Source organism: Amblyomma americanum, chromosome 2 (genome assembly GCF_052857255.1).
Source record: "Amblyomma americanum isolate KBUSLIRL-KWMA chromosome 2, ASM5285725v1, whole genome shotgun sequence".
In the NCBI taxonomy this organism is placed as follows: domain Eukaryota; kingdom Metazoa; phylum Arthropoda; class Arachnida; order Ixodida; family Ixodidae; genus Amblyomma; species Amblyomma americanum.
In genome coordinates, this window is record NC_135498.1 from 67216270 (window position 1) to 67241858 (window position 25589).

General features: G+C 47.1%; 1 protein-coding gene across 1 annotated transcript; it reads left to right on the forward strand.

The window, feature by feature from the left end:
• The first annotated feature begins 550 nt into the window (after window positions 1–550).
• LOC144121359 (eukaryotic translation initiation factor 4H-like) lies at window positions 551–24193 on the forward strand. The gene is made up of 9 exons (XM_077654549.1): window positions 551–706; window positions 2028–2163; window positions 5895–5943; window positions 6112–6176; window positions 7616–7721; window positions 10722–10869; window positions 12072–12157; window positions 21382–21537; window positions 24066–24193. The coding sequence occupies exons 1-9, from the start codon at window positions 672–674 to the stop codon at window positions 24080–24082; spliced, it is 798 nt and encodes a 265-aa protein (XP_077510675.1). The 5' UTR covers window positions 551–671; the 3' UTR covers window positions 24083–24193.
• Window positions 24194–25589: the final 1396 nt, after the last annotated feature.

Sequence of the window (25589 nt, forward strand, 5' to 3'; positions counted from 1 at the left end):
TTCTTTCCTTGATGCGCAGGTGAAGGGGGCATATGAAACTGACCAGAGCTGTTTATCAAATGTCAAACGGCGGCCAAGAATCAAAAGGCGGAAGGCGGTTACTAATAAATGTTTCTGGCAAGTGAAGTTCGAAAACGCACGACTGAGGTTGGGCTGGCTCAGGTCGGGATGATTTAATTGGGCAGGAAAGCTGCACGAGATTTTTCCTCTACGTTTTTTTTTCCATTGCAGAACGTACACTTTGTCGTTTTCGTGAGCAGTGAAAACCAGAGTAGCTGAAGTTGAACGAAAACGTAAGCAGAAGCCAGAAGAAATTCGTGCGCGCCCACATATTAACCGACAAGACAGGCTGTTGCGCACGTGCGTGTGAGGCGCGCGAAGAATATAGCACTTCGGCAACGGGTAGAGCACCCGCCGTTTGGTGGTTCACTGCAAAACCGATCTTGAGTCGACCACGGCTGTGATTCGGCGAAGCCATTACGGCTGCGATGGGCGGCGCCATATTTATCTCGGTCTGCACGTGGTCGGTAAAGCCCAACATATTTTATTGAATTCAATAACAGCGAGTAAGTCATATCCAAACATTAAAGAAAATTAAGCAAACGCAATAATCACAGGGGCTAAACATTTAGGTTTGAAAAGCACTCGCCCAGCGGCTTTTGTATCGTATCATGGCGGACAGGTATGACAGTGACTACGGGTCTAGGTAAGTAAAATTGTCGTTTTAACGCTCTAGCAGCTTATTACGCGACGTCATCGCGCTCTGTAGAAGCTTCGCTAGCTTCTGACCCAAGGGAATACTGTGCGTCGGCCCCCTAATCGTTGTAATCTTGGCATGGGAGCGTCGTGCGGCGCTAGCATGAAAAAAAACGGCTCCCCAACAGCCACACGTTTGGCTTAAACGCATTTGCTGTTTGTAGCCGCCTCCGAATTTCAAACACAGTGCCGTTTGTACCAGTGAACGTCGTGGCTGAACTGCATGTTCGTATTTGGTTGGCATGAGAAGCAATTTGACGAATAAAACCCGGGCTGCACTTGGCTTCGGAAGGCGGTTCGTGATCGTCGCCTAGAAAACGTGACCCGATGATGTAAACGGTGTTTTTGATTTTAGCAGCGCAAAGTTAGGCGATTGTGACCGAACTTCTGGCTCATTTTGGGTCGTGATGGAGGTCTTAAGGCGGGTGTGAAATCGAGCTTCTCGATTTCTGATACGGCAGCAGGCTAAAGGCGGCATGTTCGCGCCGGTCTACGAAATATTCTCGTAACGCTTGGCCGTTGGTCGCCCATTGCTGGCAGTTTTAACTTCGATTCGCTGCTAACTGTTAACATGCTCTGTAGTTATTTCATTGCTTGTCTGCACGACGCTGTATGCGACGCATCGGTAGCGTAGTTCTCGTCAGGACAGCAGTATTTCGTCGCAGCACTTGAACTCCACGAAGGGCATTATGTGTAGCCTTGCCAATTGCACTCGCTTAGTGTATACCGGAGCAGAATATATTGCAGGTACTTAGGCATTCCGCTTTCCTTGGGATTTTCATGCCGGAAGTTAATGTGCCGATGAGCTATCGTAATGCTGTTGTCAGTCGCCAAACAAACAGCTTAGTGCGAAGCAATATGCAGGGTCTGTAATTTGTAGTCAATATCAGACAAGTGCTCTTAACTGCCTGCGGTATGCCTAAGCGTAAAGGAATGATATGAGAGTCGTGATGTGCTCAAAAAAGAGCCCGTTGAAAATGTGATTCATGAAATGGCTCTGTGTTCGTTTTCATTGCATGCACTGTGCCAGTTGTTTACTGGCCACTGACCTCGGCCATAAAGTGCTGTGAGTGCCGTGCTGCTGTGTTAGCATTGTGTGCACTAGCCAGCCAACTACTGATGTCATATGCTGGCAGTTTTGCTGCCATTGCTGCTGTTTAGTGGGATGTGTTATCATCCTGTGCCTAGCATGACATCTTGTGCATAGTGTGGTTTCTTGTGCCAGTGACAGCTAGAAGATCACAGGGGTTGCATGTTGTCTTTTCTTCCAGATTTGGTGGTCATCGAGATCACTATGGCAAGCCATCTAGACCTATGCCCACTGAGCCACCTTTCACAGCATTCGTAGGGAACCTCCCTGATGGTGTTGTGCAGAGCGACATTGATGAGATCTTCCATGGCATCAAGGTAACCATGCATCAGAACATAACAGTGGGGTCTGAACTTATTGACTTGAGGAGCGTTATCTAAGGGAGCTGGCGTAGATGTAGTTCTCTTATCTTTAGAGTTGGCTGACCCTGCTATAGGGGCAGGGTTGAGCACCTGCTTTAGAGCCTGGCTGTGAGAAATTTAGGTATCACTACAGTGTTGAACTCTTCACGTTATTGTTATCATACACGTGCACTTCTGGAAGCAGGCTTCACTTACGCAGCTGGTTGTTTTTGCTCTGCCGTTTTTGTGCCATTGCTGCTGGCCATGCTAGCAAAATGGCCTGGTATGGCTGCATTGGTGCATCTGCTGGGTGGCTCCCCGTCTTTATGAGCGCATTAGAAGCAATGTGTCTGCAAATGGCAAGAGCACCACACCAACCAAGGAAAGAGGGAGGCAACTGCAGGGCAGCAGACAGCAAAGACAAATGTGGCACGGGGCACAGTCGCAAAGCAATGTGTGGCGCAAATGGTGATGCAAGAAGGCAGGCAAGGAGAAACAGGTGTTCTATATGATTTTACTGTTGCCTACTTTGCTGGAATCCACTTACGCAGTGCAGCGTTTCCTCCACCCTACCAAAGCTACGTCTGGCAGGGGCTGAACTGTCACGGAGGTGAATGGAAAGCTGGTGGTGTGGATGCCCTCTGCAGAGCAGATGTGTCATGGGACACGGTGCACAAGACCTGTTCAGAGCAAAGATGGCTACTTGGCAAAATCGTTACATGGAAGGTTGCATTAGGTTTGTTGCATTTGTGGACTTGCAGAAATGCATACCAAAAGAAAACGGAAGTATTTGGCTGCACAGAAATAGATATAGTGACACTGAACCTCCCGACTCTTCTTGATGGACATACGAGTGGGCATATTGACCAGCTGGCAGTGAGACAGACAGACAATGGGCTGACAAAGTGGAACTGGTGATGATGGACGCGAGCAAACGCAGCTTGTAAACTGCATGGGCTGTGGCAAGAAATTGTTGTGCATCAACTTTTGCTTTTCCTACAATTTTCTCCCGTCTTTGCCAAGATGAGTGTTGACTCCAGAGGACAAGACAGTGTTGGCAGTGATCACAGCGGCTTCCGGCTTTCGTGTTATCCCTATCCCCAACTTGTCAGGCGCGGAACCAGCCGTCGTGCTCTACCTGACTGGGTTATTAATGGGAGCAGCCGAGTTGGAGGATGAGGCAACCCAGTGTACGCAATAAAGCTTGAGAACTTAAACTTCCTGAAGTCTTAACTGTGTGTACACAGACTTGTCGATAGCATCATTGTGCCTTGAAGTAGGGAGGAGGTGAGGTGCAATTCTGTAGTCTCTGGGTAGAATACAGAGAAGTGAAAGACAGCACGGCCCTATTAGTGAAAAGAAAAGAGTTGAAAAATAATAAATAGGACCTATACTCTGAGAAATTGAAGCGGCAGAGTGATATGCAGGGAACAAATTCTGGCAATACATATTTCCTGGGACTCAAAATCTCCCTTCCTCTCCTAATCTGCGGATATGGCTGCCAGGCGGAAGTACGAAAGTGCTGCCTCCCTACAATACTTACCTTCTCAGCAAACTCGGGTCATCTGTGATGCAGTCATGCCGGATGAACATAAGTGGGGTATTGAAAGTTTGTTGGTAAAGCTTGCTGCTGGACTTGATTGCGTACCCTTTAATTGTTCAGGCGCTTTGGAAAATGAGCACGAGACTTTTTGGAGGAAGCTTGAAATGTTTCCGTGCTGACAGAGAAAGTGCCTGCAAGCTGGATATGCTCCCAGGTTCTGCTGAAGTTGTAGATTGAGGCGGTACCGCAAATGCTGTGCTTGCTTGAAGGGCTGCTGCTGGGGCTGCTGCAGGCCCTCTATGTAGGCACTGAAGCTGTAGCCCATTTGGGAAGTGAGATCACTTATCAGGGGAATGTGCCAAGTCTTCCTGATGTCTCCTCTCCTCTTCATGATGTGGGTGTCTTTGATTGAACAGCAGCTCACAGAGAGTGAACTGGGTTTCGACCTCAGCCCCACGGAGGAGGGTCTGCCAGCGCTCTTCTATGCTGATGACGTTGTCCTGCTGGCTCTGAGGAACTCCAATCTTGCTTTGACATCTGCACAAAGGAAGGAACTGCTCTGGGGTTGGGGTCCAATGAGAAGAAATTGGCAGCAATTCTTGTTCCCAACCAGAAGGTGTCACAAGAACTTGCTGCTTCGCTCGCAGGGTGAATGCATAGAGTGGATGCAGAACTGCTGTTACCTGGCAGCAGATACTGTGGAGGAGCTGAACTGTGTCCAGTTTTTCGAAGAGCCGCTGAAAATGAATGCAGCGGTGCATCAGTTGTCCCTAGGATTGTGTTTATATTAGGCCTTCGACCGGTTTGAGGCCACACGGACTCCATGGAAAGCAGTGGCCTTACCAACATCGACCTTCACCAACTTGGTCATTTGCAGTTCAGTGGCAAGCATACTAGTCTTTGAGACCTGGCAGTGAGTAGCAGGTCATATCATCCATGGCGTGCATTGCTACACCCCAAATGGACTTATGCAGGAGGAGCTTGGCTGGTCGTCATTTGACGCACGTGAGGTGGTAACTAAACGTCCGCTGTAGTGGAGGGCTTGGGAATAATTTTGACCACCTGGGGATCTTTAATGCGCACTGACATTGCACAGCACGGGGGCACCTTTTGCACTTAGCCTTCATCAAAACACAGCTGCCAACTCTGGCTCAGTAGCCAAGTGCCCTAACCACTGAGCCATCGCGACGGGTGACCATAAATCAATTTTTGGCACACTGGAAGTGACTTGGAGGTTGTATTCTACATCAGGGTTCTTATTACCAGCAACATCAGTGCTGTTGTCAGGACAGACAACCAAGTTTCTTGCAAGACTATTTGGGAAATTGGTGCGCAGGCCACTGTTGCAAGTCTGGATGTCTGTGCTCTCGATGTCTGTGCTCTCAGGCTGGTCCTGGTTGTTGGTTGCATGTCCTTTGCAACACGCAAGTTCGAAAGCACCTCGAAGCTACTGTTGTATCATTGCAGACATAGCAAGCAATAACAAATGCAAAATCAGCTGAACCATTGCAGTCCTTTCCTTCTTTCTGTGACTATTGTATTTCATGGTGGCTTATCTTCTTTTTGCCATTACTTAGGCATGGTAAGGTGGTTTCAGCACATTTTTTTCTAGTGATGGGTTTTGAACGACTCCAATGAGTTTCCTGTACTTTCTAAGCTTGTACTTGTTTGTGGTCATGTCTCTGGTGAAGGCTTTATTGCATCTGTTTCATCACTATATAGAATGGCGAATAATGTCGCACTGTGCGCTTCATATATTGCTGCCAAAATTTAATGTGATAGTCGTTCATGTGGTGTTGCAGATTAAATTGTTATTTTAGGTGTAATTAATGCAAATTGTTTTAATAGGTTTATTGGCATGTGAAAAGCATGCAAGCATAAAGCCTGTAGTTGCTTGGTGACAGGAAACCCAAAATGCTATCGCAAGATTAATCATACATGCTGTGGAATTGAATCCAAATTTCAGGATTGCAACCATATTGTTACTGTAGCAATTAACTGTCTTGTCCAACTATTCTCTCTGCATTCATGATAAATTCCCTGTTTCATTGAGTAGTAAATAAAGCTAAGGCTTGCTTTGGAACTGTTTTGCATTATGCCACCATATGTTACTGATCCCTACTAATCATACTTGCTTCACCTTTACGTTGTAATTTCTTTGCAGATCAAGAGCACCCGCCTTGTGAGAGACAAGGAGACTGACAAATTTAAAGGTGGGTTGCAGTGGGTGAGCAGTTTGTGCGGGCTAGTTAAACTGCATGCTAATTAAAAGTACAGTTAGGGCTAAAGCGCATGTCTTTCACATTCTTGTTGCAGTGTTTATTGCAGTCATTCTCTTGTTGTCTATGATTTTCTCTCAAGTGTGTTACTTTGCTCTTTAGGTTACTGCTATGTCGAGTTCTTTGACCTTGATTCACTGAAGGAGGCTTTGGAGTTTGACTCTGCTGTGAGTAGACCCGTCAGCATTTATTATTACATGCATTCGGCTATTCTAAAAATGGTCGCGACAGAATAAAGGATGGAAGGAATGTATCCGTGAAAGCACCCCAAATGCTTTATTTGTTTCCAAGCTTTATTTTTCATGACTTCACTCTGTGCTCAAATTTTGGAGTTACTCGGAACTGTTTAGTAATTTCTCGAGATGTTCATTACAAATTTCTCGAGATGGCTGCTGCTTCTGTAGATAGAGGTCTCCAGCAATTTAGGTTATGTCTTTTGACCCAGCCATCTGCATTGGGCTCTTGTTGCCCTACGGCCTTGATGTTAGCAATGTTGACAGTGGCTGAATGTGGGGAGTTTTCTCTTGCACTGTATGACAAACAAACCAGTGCCATTTACTCCAGAAGAGTTCCCGACACAGGTGTTGCTTTAAAACATACAGGTGTGTCGTCTGTGGACTTGCATCATTATGAACATGTGGCCAAAGGGTGGCACTTTTGAATGTGTGCTACCTGTCGTCATGGGATCTGGGTGGGCTTGGGAGTGAGCAGTCCTAGTGGGTTGTGATGCACCTGTATCTGTCATCTCTTTGTCAACAGGCCACACATATCTGCTGTTGCCTGGAATAAATGAGGCAGTTGAGGCAGGAGGCATATCTGGGAATAGTGTAATAGTTCATTCGGTTGCTCTGAGACCAGCCTAGCAATATTGATGCAAGATTGAGAGACAAAATGGCTGCAAGTATCTTGCAGAGGAAGATACAGATTTTCCTGTTTTGCATGGCTGGTGCAGGGTACCCAGGTTTTGTACCTTCGGTGAAGAGACACCTATATATTGAAGGAACACTGAGGACAACTGCTCCCGACTTTTGTTGCCAGTAAAAGTTGGTTCGATTCTGTGCATCTTTCTGGCTATCATGGCATATTTTCTGCAGCAAAAGGTGTATTTATTGTCGCGAAAATTGGATGCGAAAATCTTCCTGCGACTCGATTCAAAACTTGTGACGGTATTCACTGAAATGGACTCTGTGATCCCAATGTAAAAGTGAATGGGTATGTTACATGGCCTCAGGGATCCGCGACACCTGTTGGTGCATCGCAGTTTACTTGTGAGAACGGCGAGAAGTGATGACACCTGTATTTCACTTCTTGACCTATTCTGGCTTGCAAAAGCTCCATTTTCTGTGAAAGTAGTGTTGTTGGAGTGCTGTAATGTGTCGATACAGGCCATCTTCAGTTTATCCTCAGTGTTCCTTATTAGAATTAAGAAGAGAATTAGAATATTAAAGAGAAGAAGAGAAAGAGAATTAATTTGTGTTTTTACCCTATTCTCAGCATCTCAAGGAAGCTGCTGCTTATAAGCTTTCTGCTGGCTACAAAGCCTGGCTTTGTGCAAACACTCATGGCCATTCCTAGCACTGCAACTGTGTGTATGTTCCCTGCCCAGGATCTTCAAGGACGGTCACTGAGAGTGGACATTGCCGAGGGCCGGCGGAGTGACCGCGGTGGTGGATTCAGCAACAGGCGAGGCGGACCAGGTGGAGGAGGAGGAGGTGTGTGTGTGCATGCGTGTGTGCTGGCTGCCACGGAATTGATGCATTAGAAAGTGTGCTTGATCTCTTGAAAATATGGATAGCCCTTTTGGTTCAAGCAAAACTGAATGCCTGAATGCTATCAGTCGCTGTGGATAGTAAGGCAGTGGAGCATTCCACAAGAGCTCCTGAAGGGGTGGTGTTCTGTATCTGGGGTTAAGACTCAAAGAGCAGACTTCGAACTCTTCGTTACTTTGACCGGCAGCAATTGTCTTGAGTTAGCGCCGAGAAAACTAGCATTGTGCCAACTAGCTAGCATTCACATTGAAGACAAGGGTGCACACACAGATGTGGTTGTCCACAAGGAGGTAGACAAGGAACAGACCTTCATGAGTCTCAACGATGTTATGGTAAACACACTGAAAGTAGTACAGTAGTAATAGCTGCATTGGAGGATTTTGGGTATATTTGGTACAATCTGCTGCTTCCTTGGTGCTCACAAAATGGTTGTGCCATGATGCAGCTGCGTGCTGAAACACACATGCTGCCGTTGCTCTCAGGAAAGCTGACACAAGTGAAGTGAGCCGATTTTTGGCAGCAAAAGGCAAATGGGATTAATTCCTCATTGTTGGCCTATTGTTTCACGATGACGAGGTTCTGGCGCCACTACAGCTTTTTGTGGTCCTTGTCAGTTGTGTGGGATTTGACTGTATTGTTAATTTTATGAGTGAAAACAGGCTTATTCAGGATGTAACTGGAACCATGGTGCCGTTTTGTTAGAACCTCTGTGAATGTGACAGGCATTAGTTGATAGTAATGTTCGGAACCTGTGAGATTTGGCACTGATGCTGACACAGCACTGTACTTCAAGCTCATTGAGAAATGTGTGAGCATAATGTTCGGAACCTGTGAGAATTGGCACTGATGCTGACACAGCACTGTACTTCAAGCTCATTGAGAAATGTGTGAGCGTAATGTTCGGAACCTGTGAGATTTGGCACTGATGCTGACACAGCACTGTACTTCAAGCTCATTGAGAAATGTGTGAGCATTTGCTGTCCTGGCTTTTGGCACCCAATCCTGCTGAGTGTGGCGACTCTACACTTTGTGTTGGCCTGTGAATGGGAGTCGCATGAACCGCGAATTGCACAGCATATTTTTGACAAATGAGAGTGCACCATATGCATTGTGTACAGTGTGCCTTTGTTCACTTTTAATGGCGTGGCTTTCACTCGTGATGCACGAGGCAAGTGGTACTCCTGTAGCTAGTTGTGGTCACCACTTGCCAAAAGAGGTCTTGGCAAAAACTTGGGGCCCTTTTGAACGATTCTTAAAGCAGAAAATGCAATAGCATTTAGGTTGCCAGCTGTGGAGTCTACAGTGGGTGTCTAATGTTCATCGCGATTTTCCTGCCAAAACTGCAGTTGGAACCAGTTCCATTGCCCTTATATGGTATGCATGAGTCGCCTTCTAGAATGATCCAGTACCTTCCATTGGATTATAATATGGGTTTATACTAATCTGTCCCACTAATCGACGTTAATTCATTTTATGGGTGGGGCCTACTTCCAAAAAATTGAGGTTAGAAATATTTTTCAGGGTGGACAAGCTTCCAAATTTTAGAGGTTCTCACATTTTCAAATTTGGCGGTGCCCTATGATTGGCCCATTGGTGGTCACGCAGTGTTGATGACGTTGTGACCCTCTCAATTGCATTCATAGGTCGTGGTGAGTCCAATACCCCTACGGGCACTGTGGTGCAGTGGTCAAGCGATGCACCACAGCCTGGCAGGTGGCTTTTCCAAACGCAGCCACTGGTCGGGCTTGTGGGACCCAGTTTGCTCTTCCTGTAAGGCACATGTGCAGTGGCACGATGGGCAGGTGGCAGCTGCACTGAATTTGGCAACTGTGGGCAGTTTGCTCACAATCCAGTGGGCAGGTTGCCTCTTCCATAGTGAGCAGGTTGTGATGATGCTATAAGGTCACTTTCCCTCTCTCGACCCAATCAGGGAATTTCTTGACAGAGAAGCCGATAATTTTTTGAGACGACAACCTAGATGCTAATATATTAACATTTCGGGTCCTTCAGAACTGCAAATTTGGCGGTGCTCTCTGATTGGTTCCTTTGGTGTCATGTGACCCTGATGATGTCATCTCAGTTGACCAATCAGGAAGTTTCAAATTTGGCAGTGCTGTTCGATTTTTTCCTTTGGGGTCATGTGACCCTGATGTCATCTCCCAGTTGACCAGTCAGGAAATTTCAAATTTGGCAGTGCTCTCTGATTGGTGAGTTGTGGTCACGTGACCCTGATGACGTTACGGAGAAACCAGAAACACATTAAAGGAACAAGATGCCACATGAGCGAAAGCAGCTTATGGCGGTTGTACACATGACATTGGTAGGCCACATGCATGCTGCATTTGAAAGTGGTTTTCAGTTCGTTGCAATATTAGGCCTTATTCACCAAGTAATCTGGCCGATGAAAAGGTGGGCTTAAAGCCTGTGTAGATCTAGGGTGCTGTCAACCCTGTGCACACATGTTGAGTGTTTAGGTGTCATTTCTGGCTTTGTTATAGATGGATGGCTGTTTGAAAACCATAGTTTCATTGGGCCAGAGCCTGTGGACAGCTGTGCTATATGGGCACTGTGTAGGCGAGCGCGTGTTCTCACTGCTGCATTTGTTTTTGTCACATTTGCTGGCTTATCCTCAGATCTGTTGTCTTACTGGCATCGTGTGACCCATGCTAAAGCTATGCTAAAGTAGAGGGAGCATAGTAAAATCAACCTCTTGGCTGGTGATTGCCATTGCATGGAAGTGATACAACAGAGGCAAATGATAACAGTTGTGCAGATCACTTCAGCTTCGTGTAGGCGGTGTTCCCCAAGTTTTAACTGGAGTTGCCAAGATGGAAAATTTTGTAGTCAAACTATTCAGTGTTTTGCCCTGTAGTGCAAGTGGAGACCAGTACTTTTGCTCTTTTTTGTGCTAAACGCAAGTGCGGCTTGGTTGGCTGGTTGCAGGGTTCGATCGGGGCGGAGGCCGAGGAGGTGGACCCAGGGACGGTGGGCCACCGCGTTACGGAGATCGTGACCGAGGAGGCCGGCCGGGAGACCGTGGAGGCTTCCGTGGAGGCTTTCCAGAGCGCCCAAGTGACCGTGACTTTGATAGGTGAGACTGCATAGGTCGAAGAGCAAATGAGAGTGAGACGGGAACTGTGATCGTGGCTGAATAAGATGGGAGTATGAGCACTCCCAGACTTTAGGGCACTTCGAGAATGGTTGAATTTGCTGAATACAGTAACTGACCGATTTTTTGGACCTGCACACTATTGCGGACTTTTTTGAGGGATCGTAACGCACCACATAGGAACATGTACAGTCTTGGTCAAAAGTCTTATTAAGGCCACAGCGTTCAGCTGTATCGAAATGAATGTTCCTAGAATGCTCCATGTAGCAGATCATTCAAAATGCAAGTCAAGCAGGAAGCTTCTTTACCACAGGAAGAAACCTTCTGCCAGCATTTCAAGGTCATTCGGTCTTTAATAGTGCTGTAATGGCTCTTTTATGCGGCTGAAGGGAAAATTTTGGCCTTAAGACTTTTGTCCAAGACTGTACATATTCATGACTGATATTGCGGACCTTGTGGAGTTCAAAAGTTCTGTTTTTTACACCTAACAGAAACCTGAGCGAATGTCGTCATAAACAACTAAGTCTGAAAAATCGGGTGGCAACTATATTCATGGAGAAGAGAGTGAGTTCCTTGACGCTGGCAGCACTGGGTTGTCATGTGATTTGTCATATTTTGCTCCAGGGGTTGAAAACAGATTCAATAACCAAAGTGTAATCTAGGTTGTGCACGTGCACATTGGTAACATGCGTTTTCTTTAGGCACCCAAAAACATTTAGGCTCTTTGCTTTGAAACTCTCTATTTTCACCACCCTGCCCAATGTGTGTTTTGTCTGATGAAGCAGTTTATTAACAACAGCATTTTAAGTTTTCTCGTCATGAAATATAGAACTTCACTTTCCTTACAGCAAGTGACAAAGCTTACATGATCAAAGGGGTGAAATGATAGGCTTGAGGACTGTGCAGCACTCTATGCCTTTCGTCATGCGAACAGTGCTAAGAAAAGAAAGCAAGCCTCGATACAATACATGGTTGAGTCAATAAAGTATGCTGCAAGGCCTTTATTTCGTTAGTGTGGTCACAGCGACATGTACTGATTTTCATTTGCAGAAAGCCCATGGCCTTTTACCTAGTTGCTGTCTGGTAGCAGTGCGTTCTCAAGTCCAGTGCATGGTTGTCTGTTGAGATTTATGCCTTTTGGAGGTTGTGTTTGTTGGCGGTGTCCAATGTTTTGGGGTTTACAGGGGCCCTCCTGGTGGGTTCCAGGCCAGAGGACCACCCCGTGACAGGCGCCCTGCAGATAGTGAGGAGTTTCGGGAGCCCACATCAGGTGACCGGTTTTGCACAGGCTGCAGTCCTCACTTACGACTCTGACGTAGTGTTATGACTACCAAATGGCAGTGCACTGGAACACACCACAAGGATGTGCTGTTCTGGTGCACTGCCATTCCTAAAAGGGGATTTGGACCACTACTTGTTTTGACTCACAGACCGGGCATCGTGTGACGTTCCACTTGTGGTCTGTGAGGCCCATGTGTGATCCACGCACAGTAGCTGGCAAGAAATGCTAGAGCCTTCTTTCTGGAGAGGGTGGGGTGGGGGAGGAGGTGGACCCTGCGATGTGGGTGAACATATCATTGTGAATAACCGTCCACACCTGCAGAGGTGAAGGTTGGAGCAGGCGGCGACAAGTGGATTAGGCATGTGTGCGGCCTTTCACTGTGCCGTGCTTACCTATGTGATGACCAAAGGCCGCTGGGCCATGTGGGGACCTGGTGGATCAGAAGTGGGACGTCATGTCGACGCCTACCATAAAAACCGGAATATAGGTCGAACTTTTGTTAAAAAAAAGCGTGTAAAGTCGACCCCCGTCTTATATGCCGGTCATCGGCGGAAAAACTACGGAAGTCTTCCAACAATGGGCGGCTGAAGTCAACAGCCTCTTTCACCATCGCCATCTGCAGCAATTGTCACACCGCCATTTTGCGTTTCCGATGTTGTTGCAAAGCTGGTTTGGTTAAAGGCTGCTTTTCACATTTTGTTTCAAAATGAGCGGAAGCTGACGGCAATTCACCGTCACCTTCAAGAAGAACGCGATTGACTACGCGGAAGCTCACGGCAACCTGGCGGCACAGTGCAAATTTGGAGTATACGAAAAGAGCATTCAGTACTGGCGGAGGCAGAAGCTGCGTGTTATAACTTGCAGCAACCAGAAGAAAACATCATTTCGTGGGCGGACTGCAGCGTACCCAGATTTGGAAGGGAAGGTTGCGCTCCGTGCAAGACGAATGCATCCGCGTGAAAGCGGTAAAGATCGCGCGTGCCTCTAGACTCACGAGGGCGCAATTCAAGGGCTTGCCATCCTGGGTGCGGTGATTCATGAAGAGGAAGGGCTTTGCTCTACGGTGCCATACTTCTGTGTGCCAGAAACAAACACGCGGGTCGATGGGCGCGCGATACTGTTAAAAACTTGGGCCAGGTGTACATACGAGCAGCATTTAAATGAAAATAAATACTGTCACCATTGTGCAACCTGTCGAGTTGCATTTGTTTCAAGGTAAGGGTGTCTTTTGGTACTTTTCCCATTGAAAAAAATTTTTTTCATTTTTAGAATTGGTTAGTTGGGTGGTCGACCTATATTCCGGTCCGACCTATAGTCCGGTTTTTACCGTAGTCTTGAGGGCTAGAACCGGTCTGGCGTCTAAATTTCCATGCCGTTATAGACTGCCAGGGGGAGCAAGGTCTCCACACATTAATGCTGGGAATGAACGGGTTCCCTTGGCTTCCTCTGTGTCAGTATTGCCTAGACCCACGCACATTGATAGCTTGTCTTCTAAATGTTTTCTGCTTGCTGGTGCACATGTCTGTGGGTTAGGTACTTTTATTGCTGCATCTACAATTGAACCTTGCTGTAATGAAATAAAATTGAAAGCGAAAATGCATTTGTTCTGTCCAGTACTTGTTTTAAAAGTAGTCATTTAAATTCACAGAATGGCTGCTGCGGTGGCTCAGTGGTTATGGCGCTCGGCTGCTGACCCGAAAGACGTGGCTTCGATCCCTGCCGCGGCGGTTGAATTTCGATAGAGGTGAAATTCTAAAGACTCGTGTACTGTGCGACGTCGGTGCACGTTAAAGAACCCCGGGTGGTCGAAATTTCCGTAGCCCTTCACTACGACGTCCCTCATGGCCTGAGTCGCTTTGGGACATTAAACCCCCATAAACCATATATTCACAGAAGCAAAATCTACAGGGGAGCTCGAGCAAAAGGCGCTCAAACATGAGGACACAAAGATACACTGCCGCTAGTTTTGAATTCGAAGCTTGTTTTAATGAGCCACATCAGTGAACAAAGCGCCAATTTTTGTTGAGTTGTTGCATTTTTGGTTTTTGCTTGCTTTGCTACGTGTAAACCTTTCTCTTTCATGTCCAGCAATACGAGTGCCGAATATAGATGCGAAATTACTAAAAGCTGTGATGTGAATACCGTATTTACATGATTGTAAGTCGACCCTTTTTTTGAAATTTAAAATTCCGAAGTGGGGGGTCGACTTACAATCGAAACGAAACTTTGAACTGCCAATAAAAGCAAGAAAAACAATCTATCAGGGATGCTACTGCGATGTTAGAAGTTTTTGTTTGCTCTATGGCTCCGAGCGTAGCATTCAGGCATTCCGCGGGCTTTTTGGCCAGGATTTTTCATTTTTTATTTTTAATGCGCACACCGTTACCCACCGCGATGGTTCAGTGCTACTGAACAGAATACCCAGGTTAGAACCCGACCGCGGCGGCAGCGTTTCGATGGAAGCGAAACGCAAAGGCGCCCATGTGCTGTGTGATGTCAGTACAGCAGGTTAAAGATCCCCAGGTGGTCGAAATTATTCGGGAGCCCTTCACTACGGCACCTTGTTCTTCCTTTCTTCTTTCACTCCCTCCTTTATCTCTTCCCTTACAACTGGGTTTCCGCCGATATTTGAGACAAATACTGCACCACTTCCTTTCCCCCAAAACCAATTTCATTTCATTTCAGTCGCGGGAAGGGCCACTGTCCCGCTGTTCCAATCGCGGAGTCTGCGCCAGCGCCCGGGAGTGTCGCTAGCTGATGGAAGAGCCGCTATTTCAGTTGGTTGCACAATACGTAACAGCGGCGCTTCTGGGGAATGCCGATGTTTGCTGGAAAAGCCGACGCCCCGACACCGATCACTCTTTGTTTGGTGGTGCTTGGAGTTGGTGCTTTTGACTCGACTGCCGGCCGCGTGCTTCGCCATGAGCTCTCCAGGTTCGAAAAGCATTCGGCGCTCATTCACTGCAGCGTTCAAGAGGGAGGCCATCATTTACGCCGAAGAAACCAACAACTGCACGGCGGGCCGCAAGTTCAACGTTTCTGAACGGTTGGTGCGGGAGTGGCGGAAGCAGCGAGACAAAATTTTCGATTGCGACTCCAAGCGAAGAGGTTTCCGCGGGCCGAAGTCGGGATGCTTTCTGGAGCTGGAGGTCAAGCTTGCAGCGTATGTCACCGAAATACGTGATCGGTCCCTTCCAGTGACATGCGAAATGATCACGCAACAAGGCCGGGTCTTTGCTGCGGAAGCTGGAATACTCCGAACAGACTTCAAAGCCAGCAGGGCTTGGGCTTCGAAATTTATGAATAGGGCTGGCTTCTCTCTTCGTCGGCGTACTAATGTATGCCAGAAGCTGCCTGCTGCTTACGAGGAGAAAGTTCTCGCCTTCTATAGGCACTACCTCAAGCTCCGCAACTCGCGGCGATACCTGCTCGGCCAAATCGGCAATGCGGACCAGACTCCCGTCTACTTCGACATGACGAGCAACACAACAGTGAACGTGAGGGGAGCTCGCGAGGTTAAGCTTCTCACGACAGGAAACGAGAAACTTCGGTTCACTGTTATGCTATCATGCTTGGCAGATGGCACAAAGCTCCGACCGTACATCGTCTTCAAAAGAAAAACTATGCCAAAGGAAATGTTCCCGAAAGGTGTGATTGTGTGAGTGAACGAAAAAGGCTTTATGACGGACGACTTAGTTATTGATTGGTACCGTCGGGTGTGGCTTTTGAGGCCAGGGGCATCCCTCAAAAATCGCAGTCCGAACCTCCTCGTGCTGTACTCATTTCACGGCCACCTTACCGCGAAAGTGAACGCAGAGCTATGAAAAGAAGATACAGATATGTTGGTGATTCCCGGCAATCTGACGGGGCAGCTGCAGCCGCTAGGCGCTGGCATTAACAAGCCATTCAAGGACTTGCTCCGGCGTGAGTATAACGAGTGCCTGGCGGCAGAAGGGCGGGAACTTACGCCAACGGGGCGCGTGAAGAGAGCCTCCCTGGCAGCTGTGTGCGGGTGGGTGATTTTCGCTTGGGCTGCCGTTCCACGCGATGTCGTGGTGCGGTCATTTAGGAATTACGGGCTTTCCATGGAGGACGATGTGCTGTGGGATCGCAGCGGCGACGATGACGACGACAGCAGTACCACTGAAGATGACTCAAGTGAGGATGAATAGCCCATCTATGCAATAAATTTTCGTTTTTGAAGCGCTCCACCGGTGTTTTTTTTTTTTTTCGGACATGCGATTGGGGGGGTCAACTTACATTCGCGTCAACTTTTTTTTTTTTTTTTCAGACATGCGATTTGGGGGGGTCGACTTACAATCGTGTAAACACGGTACATGAAGTGACCGAAAAACGAACACAGATGAGCTTCCTTCCCGACGGCAGCGAATTTAAATAGCAATGTTTCTCGCCATTGCGGTACTGCACGTAAGTAAAGGATGCCTTCTTGTTTCAGACGCATCCTCCTACACTTTTGTAGCTCAAAAAAGAATTCAAAACTAGTGTTTTTTTATGTCCCCAGTCGTTGCGTCACCACTCTCTTTAAGTCACTTTGGACACATTTTTGTTAGCATTTTCATGCAACCTCAGTATTTGTTCATGTCATTATTGCGGTTATTCTCATCACATTACAATGAAATTTGGAATGGATACGCTGTACTACATGCAGAATGCAGCTATGGTTTTTTTTTGCAGCAATTTGTTGTGGTGATTGGGAGTCAAATTGTTAAAACCGTTGTGTTGCTTTCATAAAAAGCCATTCTAAAGAGTATTAATTTTTTAATACTTCTGAAATTTTGTACATTACAAACATTTTTCTCATTGCATAAACTGAATCATAAGATCTCTTTGATTTGGCTGCACTGTCTGCACTAGTTCCGTCAAGTTCCGTGGCAGTGCCGCGAGTGTGCATTGTCAGTTCAAGTGCAGTTTACCACTTGCCGCCTCCAAAACGAATAGTCGATTGCAGGCCTAGTTGTCTGCTAGCCTGCAAATAACAGCCTGCTGCATGCTGTTTACATCAACGGCTGCCAAAATCTCGAAACATGTGAAGAATTTTCAAGCGGCAAAGTGCAATAAGAGTTGCCATGAACCAGCCCCAGGAAATTGTTTTACTAAACAAAAAGTCGTTGCATGTATATGCACAGATGATTTACGAATATGTGCTGAAATATGCTGCTCATGGGAATCGATTTGACCGCTTAGGTTTACAATTATGACGCCATGAAGTTACCCATCTCCTTCTTTCAAGAACGAACAGTCATCATTTCATTTAAACTATGGTCAAATCTTCTCCGATGTACACATGGGGGCCGCCATATTACTGCACTAGGCTGGCACTATTGCAAAACAAAGATGGAAGCGCAGGAGGCGCGCACTGCACTAACAAAACGAAGGCAAAAGTGCTTTACTCCTTGAACTGGTGCGGAAAGTGCAACCATATCGTAGAGACCTATAGTGAGAAAAGTGAGGTTTTTATCAAAGCTGTCCTGTGTGTAACTGGCAACAGATAGGTGCACAAAAGCATCCTTTCATTTCAAATGCATGACTTGCGAAAATTGAACCAAGCAAGGTAGGCGAGAACTGAAAACAGATTTAAAAAGAACTGACATGCATCTCTGGGGTGTGATATTTTTAGTCACCCAGCACATAACGTTTGTTCTGGACCTTACAGCCTGTAGTGTTGAAAGGTGTACACAGCTTGTAACATAATGGCAATGGGTAATCAGTACTCTATTCTGCCCAATTCTGATGTGTCCGATTCTAACGTGCACCCAATTTTCATGTTTGCGAAAATGAAAAAAGCACAATCTGTGCTAAAGCCTGAAGAAACTTCATATTCGTTTTCGCTTTACTCATCATTCTCTTAATTGTTCTTCGTTGTCGCTGTGGTGAGGGCTTCTCAAAGCAGCAGACGCGTAACATCATACTTGCAAATAAAGACCCAATGGCGATAACACAGTGTACAGCCCCCGTCAAAAGTACACAGCTCAAGGGGTTGCTTCTAATCTCTTTAGCGGGGGTTCCTAGCACATCTAACAATCCAAAACGTGGGATGATTGAGGACGTGAAGCCATTCCTCTTTTGAGAAATTACGGTCACTGAGTATGTGTAACGAGGCATACAGCAGGCCTCACAAGCAAACCCCTTGGGCTGTATATTTTTGATGTACCTTGGGAGGTGTACCTTCCACGCCTTCCACACTTGTGTGTGACTTGGCTGGCTATCTGTTAAGTGGTAGGCTGAACTGCAAATGATCCTGTAGTTTAGGATTTCGGCGCAGTGCATGCTCCATGGGTTAGCGGAAGTAAGGTCACTTTCTTGAAGTTTTCTCTCATACTACGTGCTGTTCATCCTTGAAAGCAACCAACACTGCGAGTGAGCTGGGTAAAAAATGCGCAGTTTGAATTTTCAATAGTGGAACGTGGTTGCATATGAATTTTTTTTTATATATACATATGGAGCTTCATGCAACCCTGGCGGGAGAGGCTGCGGTTCGGTCCTGCAATTTCAGATGGTTATACAGCATATACCGCTTATAACGATACCGCGGGAGTCGGGAAAATCCGCATTATAAACGGTACTGCACGATAACCAAAATGTAGCTTTTCCGTCTTTTCCATGCATTCGCGTTTTTAGAATGGCCAGCCTACCTTTCAAAGTGCACCTGACAACGCATCAGACGCACAACCTTGCAATCACAGGCAACAAAGAAGTTTATGTGATCTTTTTGTCGAAGCATTGTAATGAATGAAAGAACGACGTTATTTTATTCTGGTGCTACGACTGAACTGCGTTCCTAATGGCTTCATCTTCAAAAACATTGAGGCACTTGAGCGCTTGATCTCTGAGGTTTCTTTGAGCAAAGTAGAGGCGTGGTTTGTTGCAACCGTCGAGCGCGTCTTTGCACGAAACTTCTGCTGCACTTTCACTCGCCTCGTCGGGCTCATCCTCGGATAGATCATCGCGACTGCACACCGCTGCCACGATGTCTTCATCTGTGCACACAACGCCATCGGGGTCGGCGACGCCACCGAGCTTATCTCGTGCCGGTCCTTAAAACGCTGAATACAACCGTTCACTGGGTTGAAACCATCATGCCCCAAAATGTTTGCAAGGCACGTGGAATTGGCTTACATTATCGAGCCACTCACAGGAACGCTCTGGGCCCGGACGTCGTGAAACTGTGCAAAGTGGCGACATCTCCGTACTTTGACGCACGAATCCACTTCCTTGCAAGCAACGCGGAGTCTTCCTGCAGCTGTTGTCGCAACTTGTCGCTGGTCTTCCAAATGGCAGACACAGTAGCGGCGGCGACACCGTACTTTTTTGCCACCGTAGCCTTCAAACAGCTCTTGACGTGCCTCACATTGCTCTGCTTGGTTTCGAGAACTTGCCGTTTCCTGGCTTTCGGAGACACAGATGCCATCGGAACTGAAGACAGCTGAGGCTAGTAGATTTGGTCACGTTGTCAGCTGACTTGCCTACGTTGTCAACTTTTTGCTGTAGGCGATGACGTATAAAGCGCTCATGGGCTCAGTCGTGACAAGATGTTGCCGCACGCGCGTGTGGTACAAGCAGCGCTTCCAGCATCATGCCACGGCCGCTGCTGCAGCTCGTCTGGCCGTGCCATCACGTGCTTCCCAGCTTTGTCCGATCAGTGTCAGTGTGCCCAAAGGAGGCGCATCGGAGAGTGAGAGGAAAAATGCCTGCTTTTGGGCTGTTTGTTTTTTATCCTCTCCTGCCTTCAGCCTTGCGTTGAACCATGCTGACAACGCTCCCCCACCCTGCCTTTTGCCCCCTTCTTGCGCAATCTGGGAAGCACGCTCCTCGTGCCCGCTGGTACGCGGGCCGCCAGGCTTTCCAGAAACCGCACTATATGCGGTCTTCGGCTACGCGCTGCCGCATATTAAACGGTACGCCAATAATTGAATTCTATGGGAAGCGAAGCGGTTGTCACAAAAAGCCACATACGATGCTGTTCCGCATTATAAGCGGTTACGTTCTAAATGGTCTGAGCTGTATTTGTGAGAAAAAGGACGTCTTATACGTGGCAATATATAAGTACAGTAGAATCGATATGAATCTCGCGGATTGCAGAAAGTGTTGTGTCATCTGAAATTTCTTAATCCATGTCAGACAAAATCGACATGCAGAAGCATGGGAAATGCAATCACACAATCAGTTTATGGCTGGCGGGATTTATATATGATCGCATGGCCGCAGCTCACTACTTGCAGTGCGTACAGCATAACTGGCAATCGCATTGTTGGCGATGTACTGTCTGGATGCCTGCGCTCGCAATTTCAGTGATGTGCAGGCTGCTGCTCACTGCTCCTGGTGCATGCAGCGCTGCTGGCGATGGTGGAATCGGCAATGTGCTGGTAGTGCGTACTGCACTACATGATTGCGGTGTTAGCGATGTACGGCCAGTGCTCAGTGCTTCAGGTGGAAGTCGTGGCTCGCGAGTTTGTATCATCCATAATGGTGCGGGAGTATGTTCAGAACATTGAAATCCTGCATGTTGTTTACAATGCACTCTGGCCGAGCAATTTTGCAAATTAGCACCACCTGGAAATTCGTATCAAAGTTGTTTGTATCATTGAGATTCTACTATAGTTCTGCCTAATGTCTCTAAGATGCCAACCATGCCAAATGCCAGTGTAGAAGGCCTTAAGCGCATGTTGTGGTACTAGTAACACTGGGAATGCTCATAGCTTAGTATCAATTTTGCATGTGATTGTAATGCACATGGCATTTTGAGACTCAAATACAAAAATTCGCTACGACTGATACTGCATCAAGTCTAGAATTTTCTGTTTCATATAGAAGTTTAACTCCCTTTGAAGTAATGAGGTTCAGCTGTACAACCAGCAAGCAGAACAAGGTGGCTGCTCGTAACAGCTGCACTTTTGTGAGGCACAGTCGTGATTTTTATTGCTAGACATGCAATTTTGGTCAAGCCATGCCATGGTGGTTATCTTATATGTTTTTGCATAAACGATGGGAACTTTTCCTTCACTTGCGTTGTTGGAGCCTTGATAACTGTGTTTTATGGTCAAACTATGCAGCGACCAAAAATTTTGAGGAAAAGTGTCAAGAATGATGCTTTTCCTTAAAGAGTTTCGTCGGCCAAGCTTTGCAAGAGTTAAGGATGGTGCGAGGGATTTGCTAAGCTGTTTTCTTGTGGTCCCTGCTGTCCTGTAATGCAGAGGAGCTGTCTCAACGCCCGCGGCTGAAGCTGCTGCCTCGCACAGTCCGTGCGCCTGTGTGCGACGTTGCCGACACATCAAGCCGCTCGGCCATCTTTGGTCAGGCCAAGCCTCGAGACGAGAAGGTGTACGAGAAAACCCGCAAGACCTCCGAAGGTGATGACTTCCCGCATTCGGACCCCCTGCCTTCCTTCCGCCCGTCGGGACCACCTTCAGCCTCCCGGCGGGGACACTGAGCTTGCCGGGCTTTCTGCGCTGCCGCCACTGCTCGGCCTTTCCCGTCTCCCGCTTTTGCACTCTGTCCTTCTCCTCCTTCTCCTTCCTATCGACTTTCTTCTCCTCCGGCCGTCGCTGCTGCTGCCACCACTGCTTCCATGGAACTGTGTGCCTGGTGGTGGCCCCTCCTCCTTATCTGGGTTGTCGCGCAGGCTGCCTCACAACCTCCGCCACTGTTCGCGGGAGCCAAGCGTGTGGTGCATTCTTCTATTGGGCATTATTACATTCAGTGGACTGGCCTGTCTGCTCTTCCCTTCTACTAAGCCTCTGTCTCACTCTCTCTCTTTTGGCTGTTTTCTTCATTCATCTGCTTCAGATGCGTCCGTTTGTTTGGCCGTGCTTTGTGGGGAGTGGGCCTTCATTTTTGCTGCATTAATAAGTGGCCCTTTGGGTGGCATGAAAGGTGTGTGTGCAGGGATGGTGCGATTGGAAGCAAGAAACTCATATGAAAATTGGGATGTGTCTTGAAGAGCCCCGAAACAGTCACTCGAGAGGACAGTGCAACTTGAGTGTGCCAGCCACAGAGCTCTGAGGGTGTTGAGGGTGTTGAAGGCACACACCTTTTGCTTGCTTGCATTTTTTTTTTCTTTTAGCTCATCACTGACGAGAAGCCGGAATGTCATGCATGTACCACATTAGTGCATTCTGGTCGTATTGAAAACGGACAGGCAGTGGGGCCTGTGCATTCTGCATGTGAAACATGGTACAGGCCTTGCACTAATAACACTCCTCAGTCACCTTACCACAATGGGCTCTCGAGCACTGCGGTCGTCGTTCCTGAGAGGCTGTTTTGGGAGGCTCGTATTCTTGGGTGGAGACCGCTTAGTTGTAGCATGTCTCTGGTTGACCATGGCCAAGGTATTGAGGTGTCCATGTCTTGGTGTGATGTGTGGGTGCACGTTGTGTGGTGGAGGGCATCACACATTGCATTATGTATTGAACAAAGCAATCTTTCCCTCTCACATTTCTCGACTCTTCATACTTCTCTGAACAAGTACTTACTTGTCACCTGCCATTTTATCCGCGGCCACTAAAGGGAACGTCACAGGTGATGAATTGTTCCGAAGGGAAATGTTTGGCATTGGGGTGTAGCAACTAGTGGGCGAGGAGCTGCTCAGAGCAGGTGCATGGCAATGGTGTGTGTCCGACACCTGTCCCATGCGGCTTTGACATTCTGTGTGCCTCTGTCATGAAGATCCTTGTTCTGAAGCCAGAGCAGCCCGTGTGGCCTGCTGCACCACACTTCACTGGTACTGGCGCCATGCTAGCTGTGTGGTAGCGGCAGAACTGGGCATGTAAAGAGGGAAGTGAGGGAAAAGTTTGCTGTTTTCAGCGTAGCCACTGTCCACATTTGTGACCTGGGAAACGCAGTGTGGTGAGCTGGTGCTGCATCATACATTACGTTGTCTCTAGCAAACAAGTTGATCTTCTAAACATTGCTGGGACTGGGAACACTTGTTGCAGTTTTGTTTTCTGCATTAATTTCCTGTTAGATGCACTCTGGACTTCTGTGTACATTTCTTGAATGTACAGGCATGAATGGCTAAGACTAGCGCAAGAATAGAGTAGTGGTTTTTGAGCACACACTTCTTCAATTCATCACAAGACAGGCTTGCTGTGGCCCGTAATTCTAACTTCAAAGATGGTAGTGCCAGCTATGTCATGTTCAAAGAGTGTTTGTGCACTAGGGCTTGGTGCGTGAAAGGCGATATTAATTCTTTTTTTCTTTGCATTGCCTAACTAAAACATCAACTTTTTTGAGTTTGCCAGATGTGCAGATATTCTATTTCTGCACGAAAGCAGTGAGCTGTTTAACATGGCTTATTCTTTGGAGTGTGGACCACAAGTTTTCACAATTAAATACTGAGACATAATAAGGCTGGCTCAATGAGTATAGAAATTTTTTTTACATAATTTAAATGAAAAGTATTGGGTCGTTCATTTGTTGGAAGGGAAAGTATTTTATTTTGAGTATATATATCACTGTGTTATAAAGCACTGACTCCATTTTAAATGATTGAGAGATGATTGACGTTTTGTTTTGGGCTGCTTCATAGCCTACGATATGATTGAAGGCAGCAAATTCTGTTCTTGTTGTGTGTAGCCCGATTCACCGTGGCACTTTTGAAATAACCCTTTGAACAGAGTGAGTCTGTGTCAGCAGATACTGCTGGTGCCCGCAGTGGTGTAGTTTAAACCACAAAAACGATGGGCGTGTGTGCAGTGTGCTTTTACATAAAAGGCTTGAATGCGATGCAGCAGTGCCCCTGTTTTCATTTTCATCCTTTACAAGTTTGCTCAAATTATACCCTTTTTATGTTCTTTGAGTGAGGAGGGGATTTTGGCAGCAGAGGGAGGGGGCTTGCAGTGATTACTGGTAGCCACAATGTTTCTATGTTTCTTTGCAGGCGATGCTGATGAGTAACCGGCACTCCTAGAAAGCTCAGCATGTTGTGTTTAAAGTTGTCTTTCTTTTTGTGTGTGGATTGAGAGTTTTGTACTCTATGATTAAAAATAAAAACGACGTACTGGAAAATTTGGCAATTTGTGCTTGATTGGTTCTGTTTGCCTCTATGGCCAAATACAGGTGAGTATCTTTGTTGGTGAAGCAACTTATGACTGAGTCAATGTATTAAGCTGGTGGATGAGGAGCAATATGTAACAGATCACGCGATAAGCACGTTAGTTTGTCTGGTGTGCCATTCATAGCCACGCTGTCTACATTAGTACCGTTTGCGTCGGACCTCTCTACAAATGGGAGATTCATAAGCGCTTTCAGATGTCAAAAATATATTTCTCGCTCCACTTGTAAATGAATGCCGGCAGACTGGCTGATATATTCTGATATTCAGAGCCTTCCCATGTGAGTCTTTGCCTGCACTTCACGTTATTGGTCTGCAGAATCCACGCATACGACGACGGACAGTGCTGTCGTATTGCTGCTATTGCAGCCCTTTGCTCATCTATTTGCTTACAGTGCTATCGCTGCGCCTTAGCACGTTTTTGCACCTAAATTCGCTTTGTCGACCACCGCATGCGTATTATTCAATGCTTTCTCCAGTGCGCGGATACGCGTTGCTGGTGGCATCCTCTCTACTGATTCTCTCCAACACCGTGAAATTGCGGCGCGCACAGCTTCTCGCTCCCTGCTCGCTCTGCATATATCTGAACACGTTTGCGTAGCCTCGCAGTTTCTGCCTCCTAACTGCCCCTAGCATTTTCTCTGCAGCGACAATGCAGCGCGCCTGTCCGTGCCCCCTTTGTGCAGTGTTACTTCCAACGTTCCCTGCTTGCTCTGCATTTGCTTGAGCATGCTCACCTGCTCTCAGCTGGGGCTTCTCAGTCTAGAAGTGCGGTTATCACTTTCCATAGTCCCTCAATGCTCTTCTGGTTACGAAACTCCCGCCAGAGTTTCATATAGGGTCAGTGCCGTCTGCTAGATGCGCCACCGCTTGCAAGAGTGCCTCTAGCAGCCTCGGAACTCGCCGGCTTCCGTTGTATCTCGGGCTGTGTATTTACATGTAATAAGTCGGAATTTTTCATGAGATTGTCTTATTAGCTTACGTTAGAATGTGCTCAAGCATGTCTTCAAACTGCAATGCAGGAAGAAGTGGACTATGCTAATGACGCACGATGATGGTACGTCTCCCTAGAGAACGTCTGCCGTAAAACTAGGTGCGGTGGATTTTAACTCAAAATTGCCATGGATGAAATTTAGAACGAACGCACTTGGCACCGATTAGACAATCCGCAAGGCCGTTTGCTTGTCTCCTGCCTTCACTTGGTACTACCCGAGTGCAAAAGTTTCAGTGCGCTAGCGAAAACGCGACCGCAGTCTGCATTCAGTGCTTGCGCATGATTGCTACGCTAAAGGCGCGGTCACACTATGTAGGCCGATTGAAGGACTCTGGTGCAGCATTACTCCCTGTTCC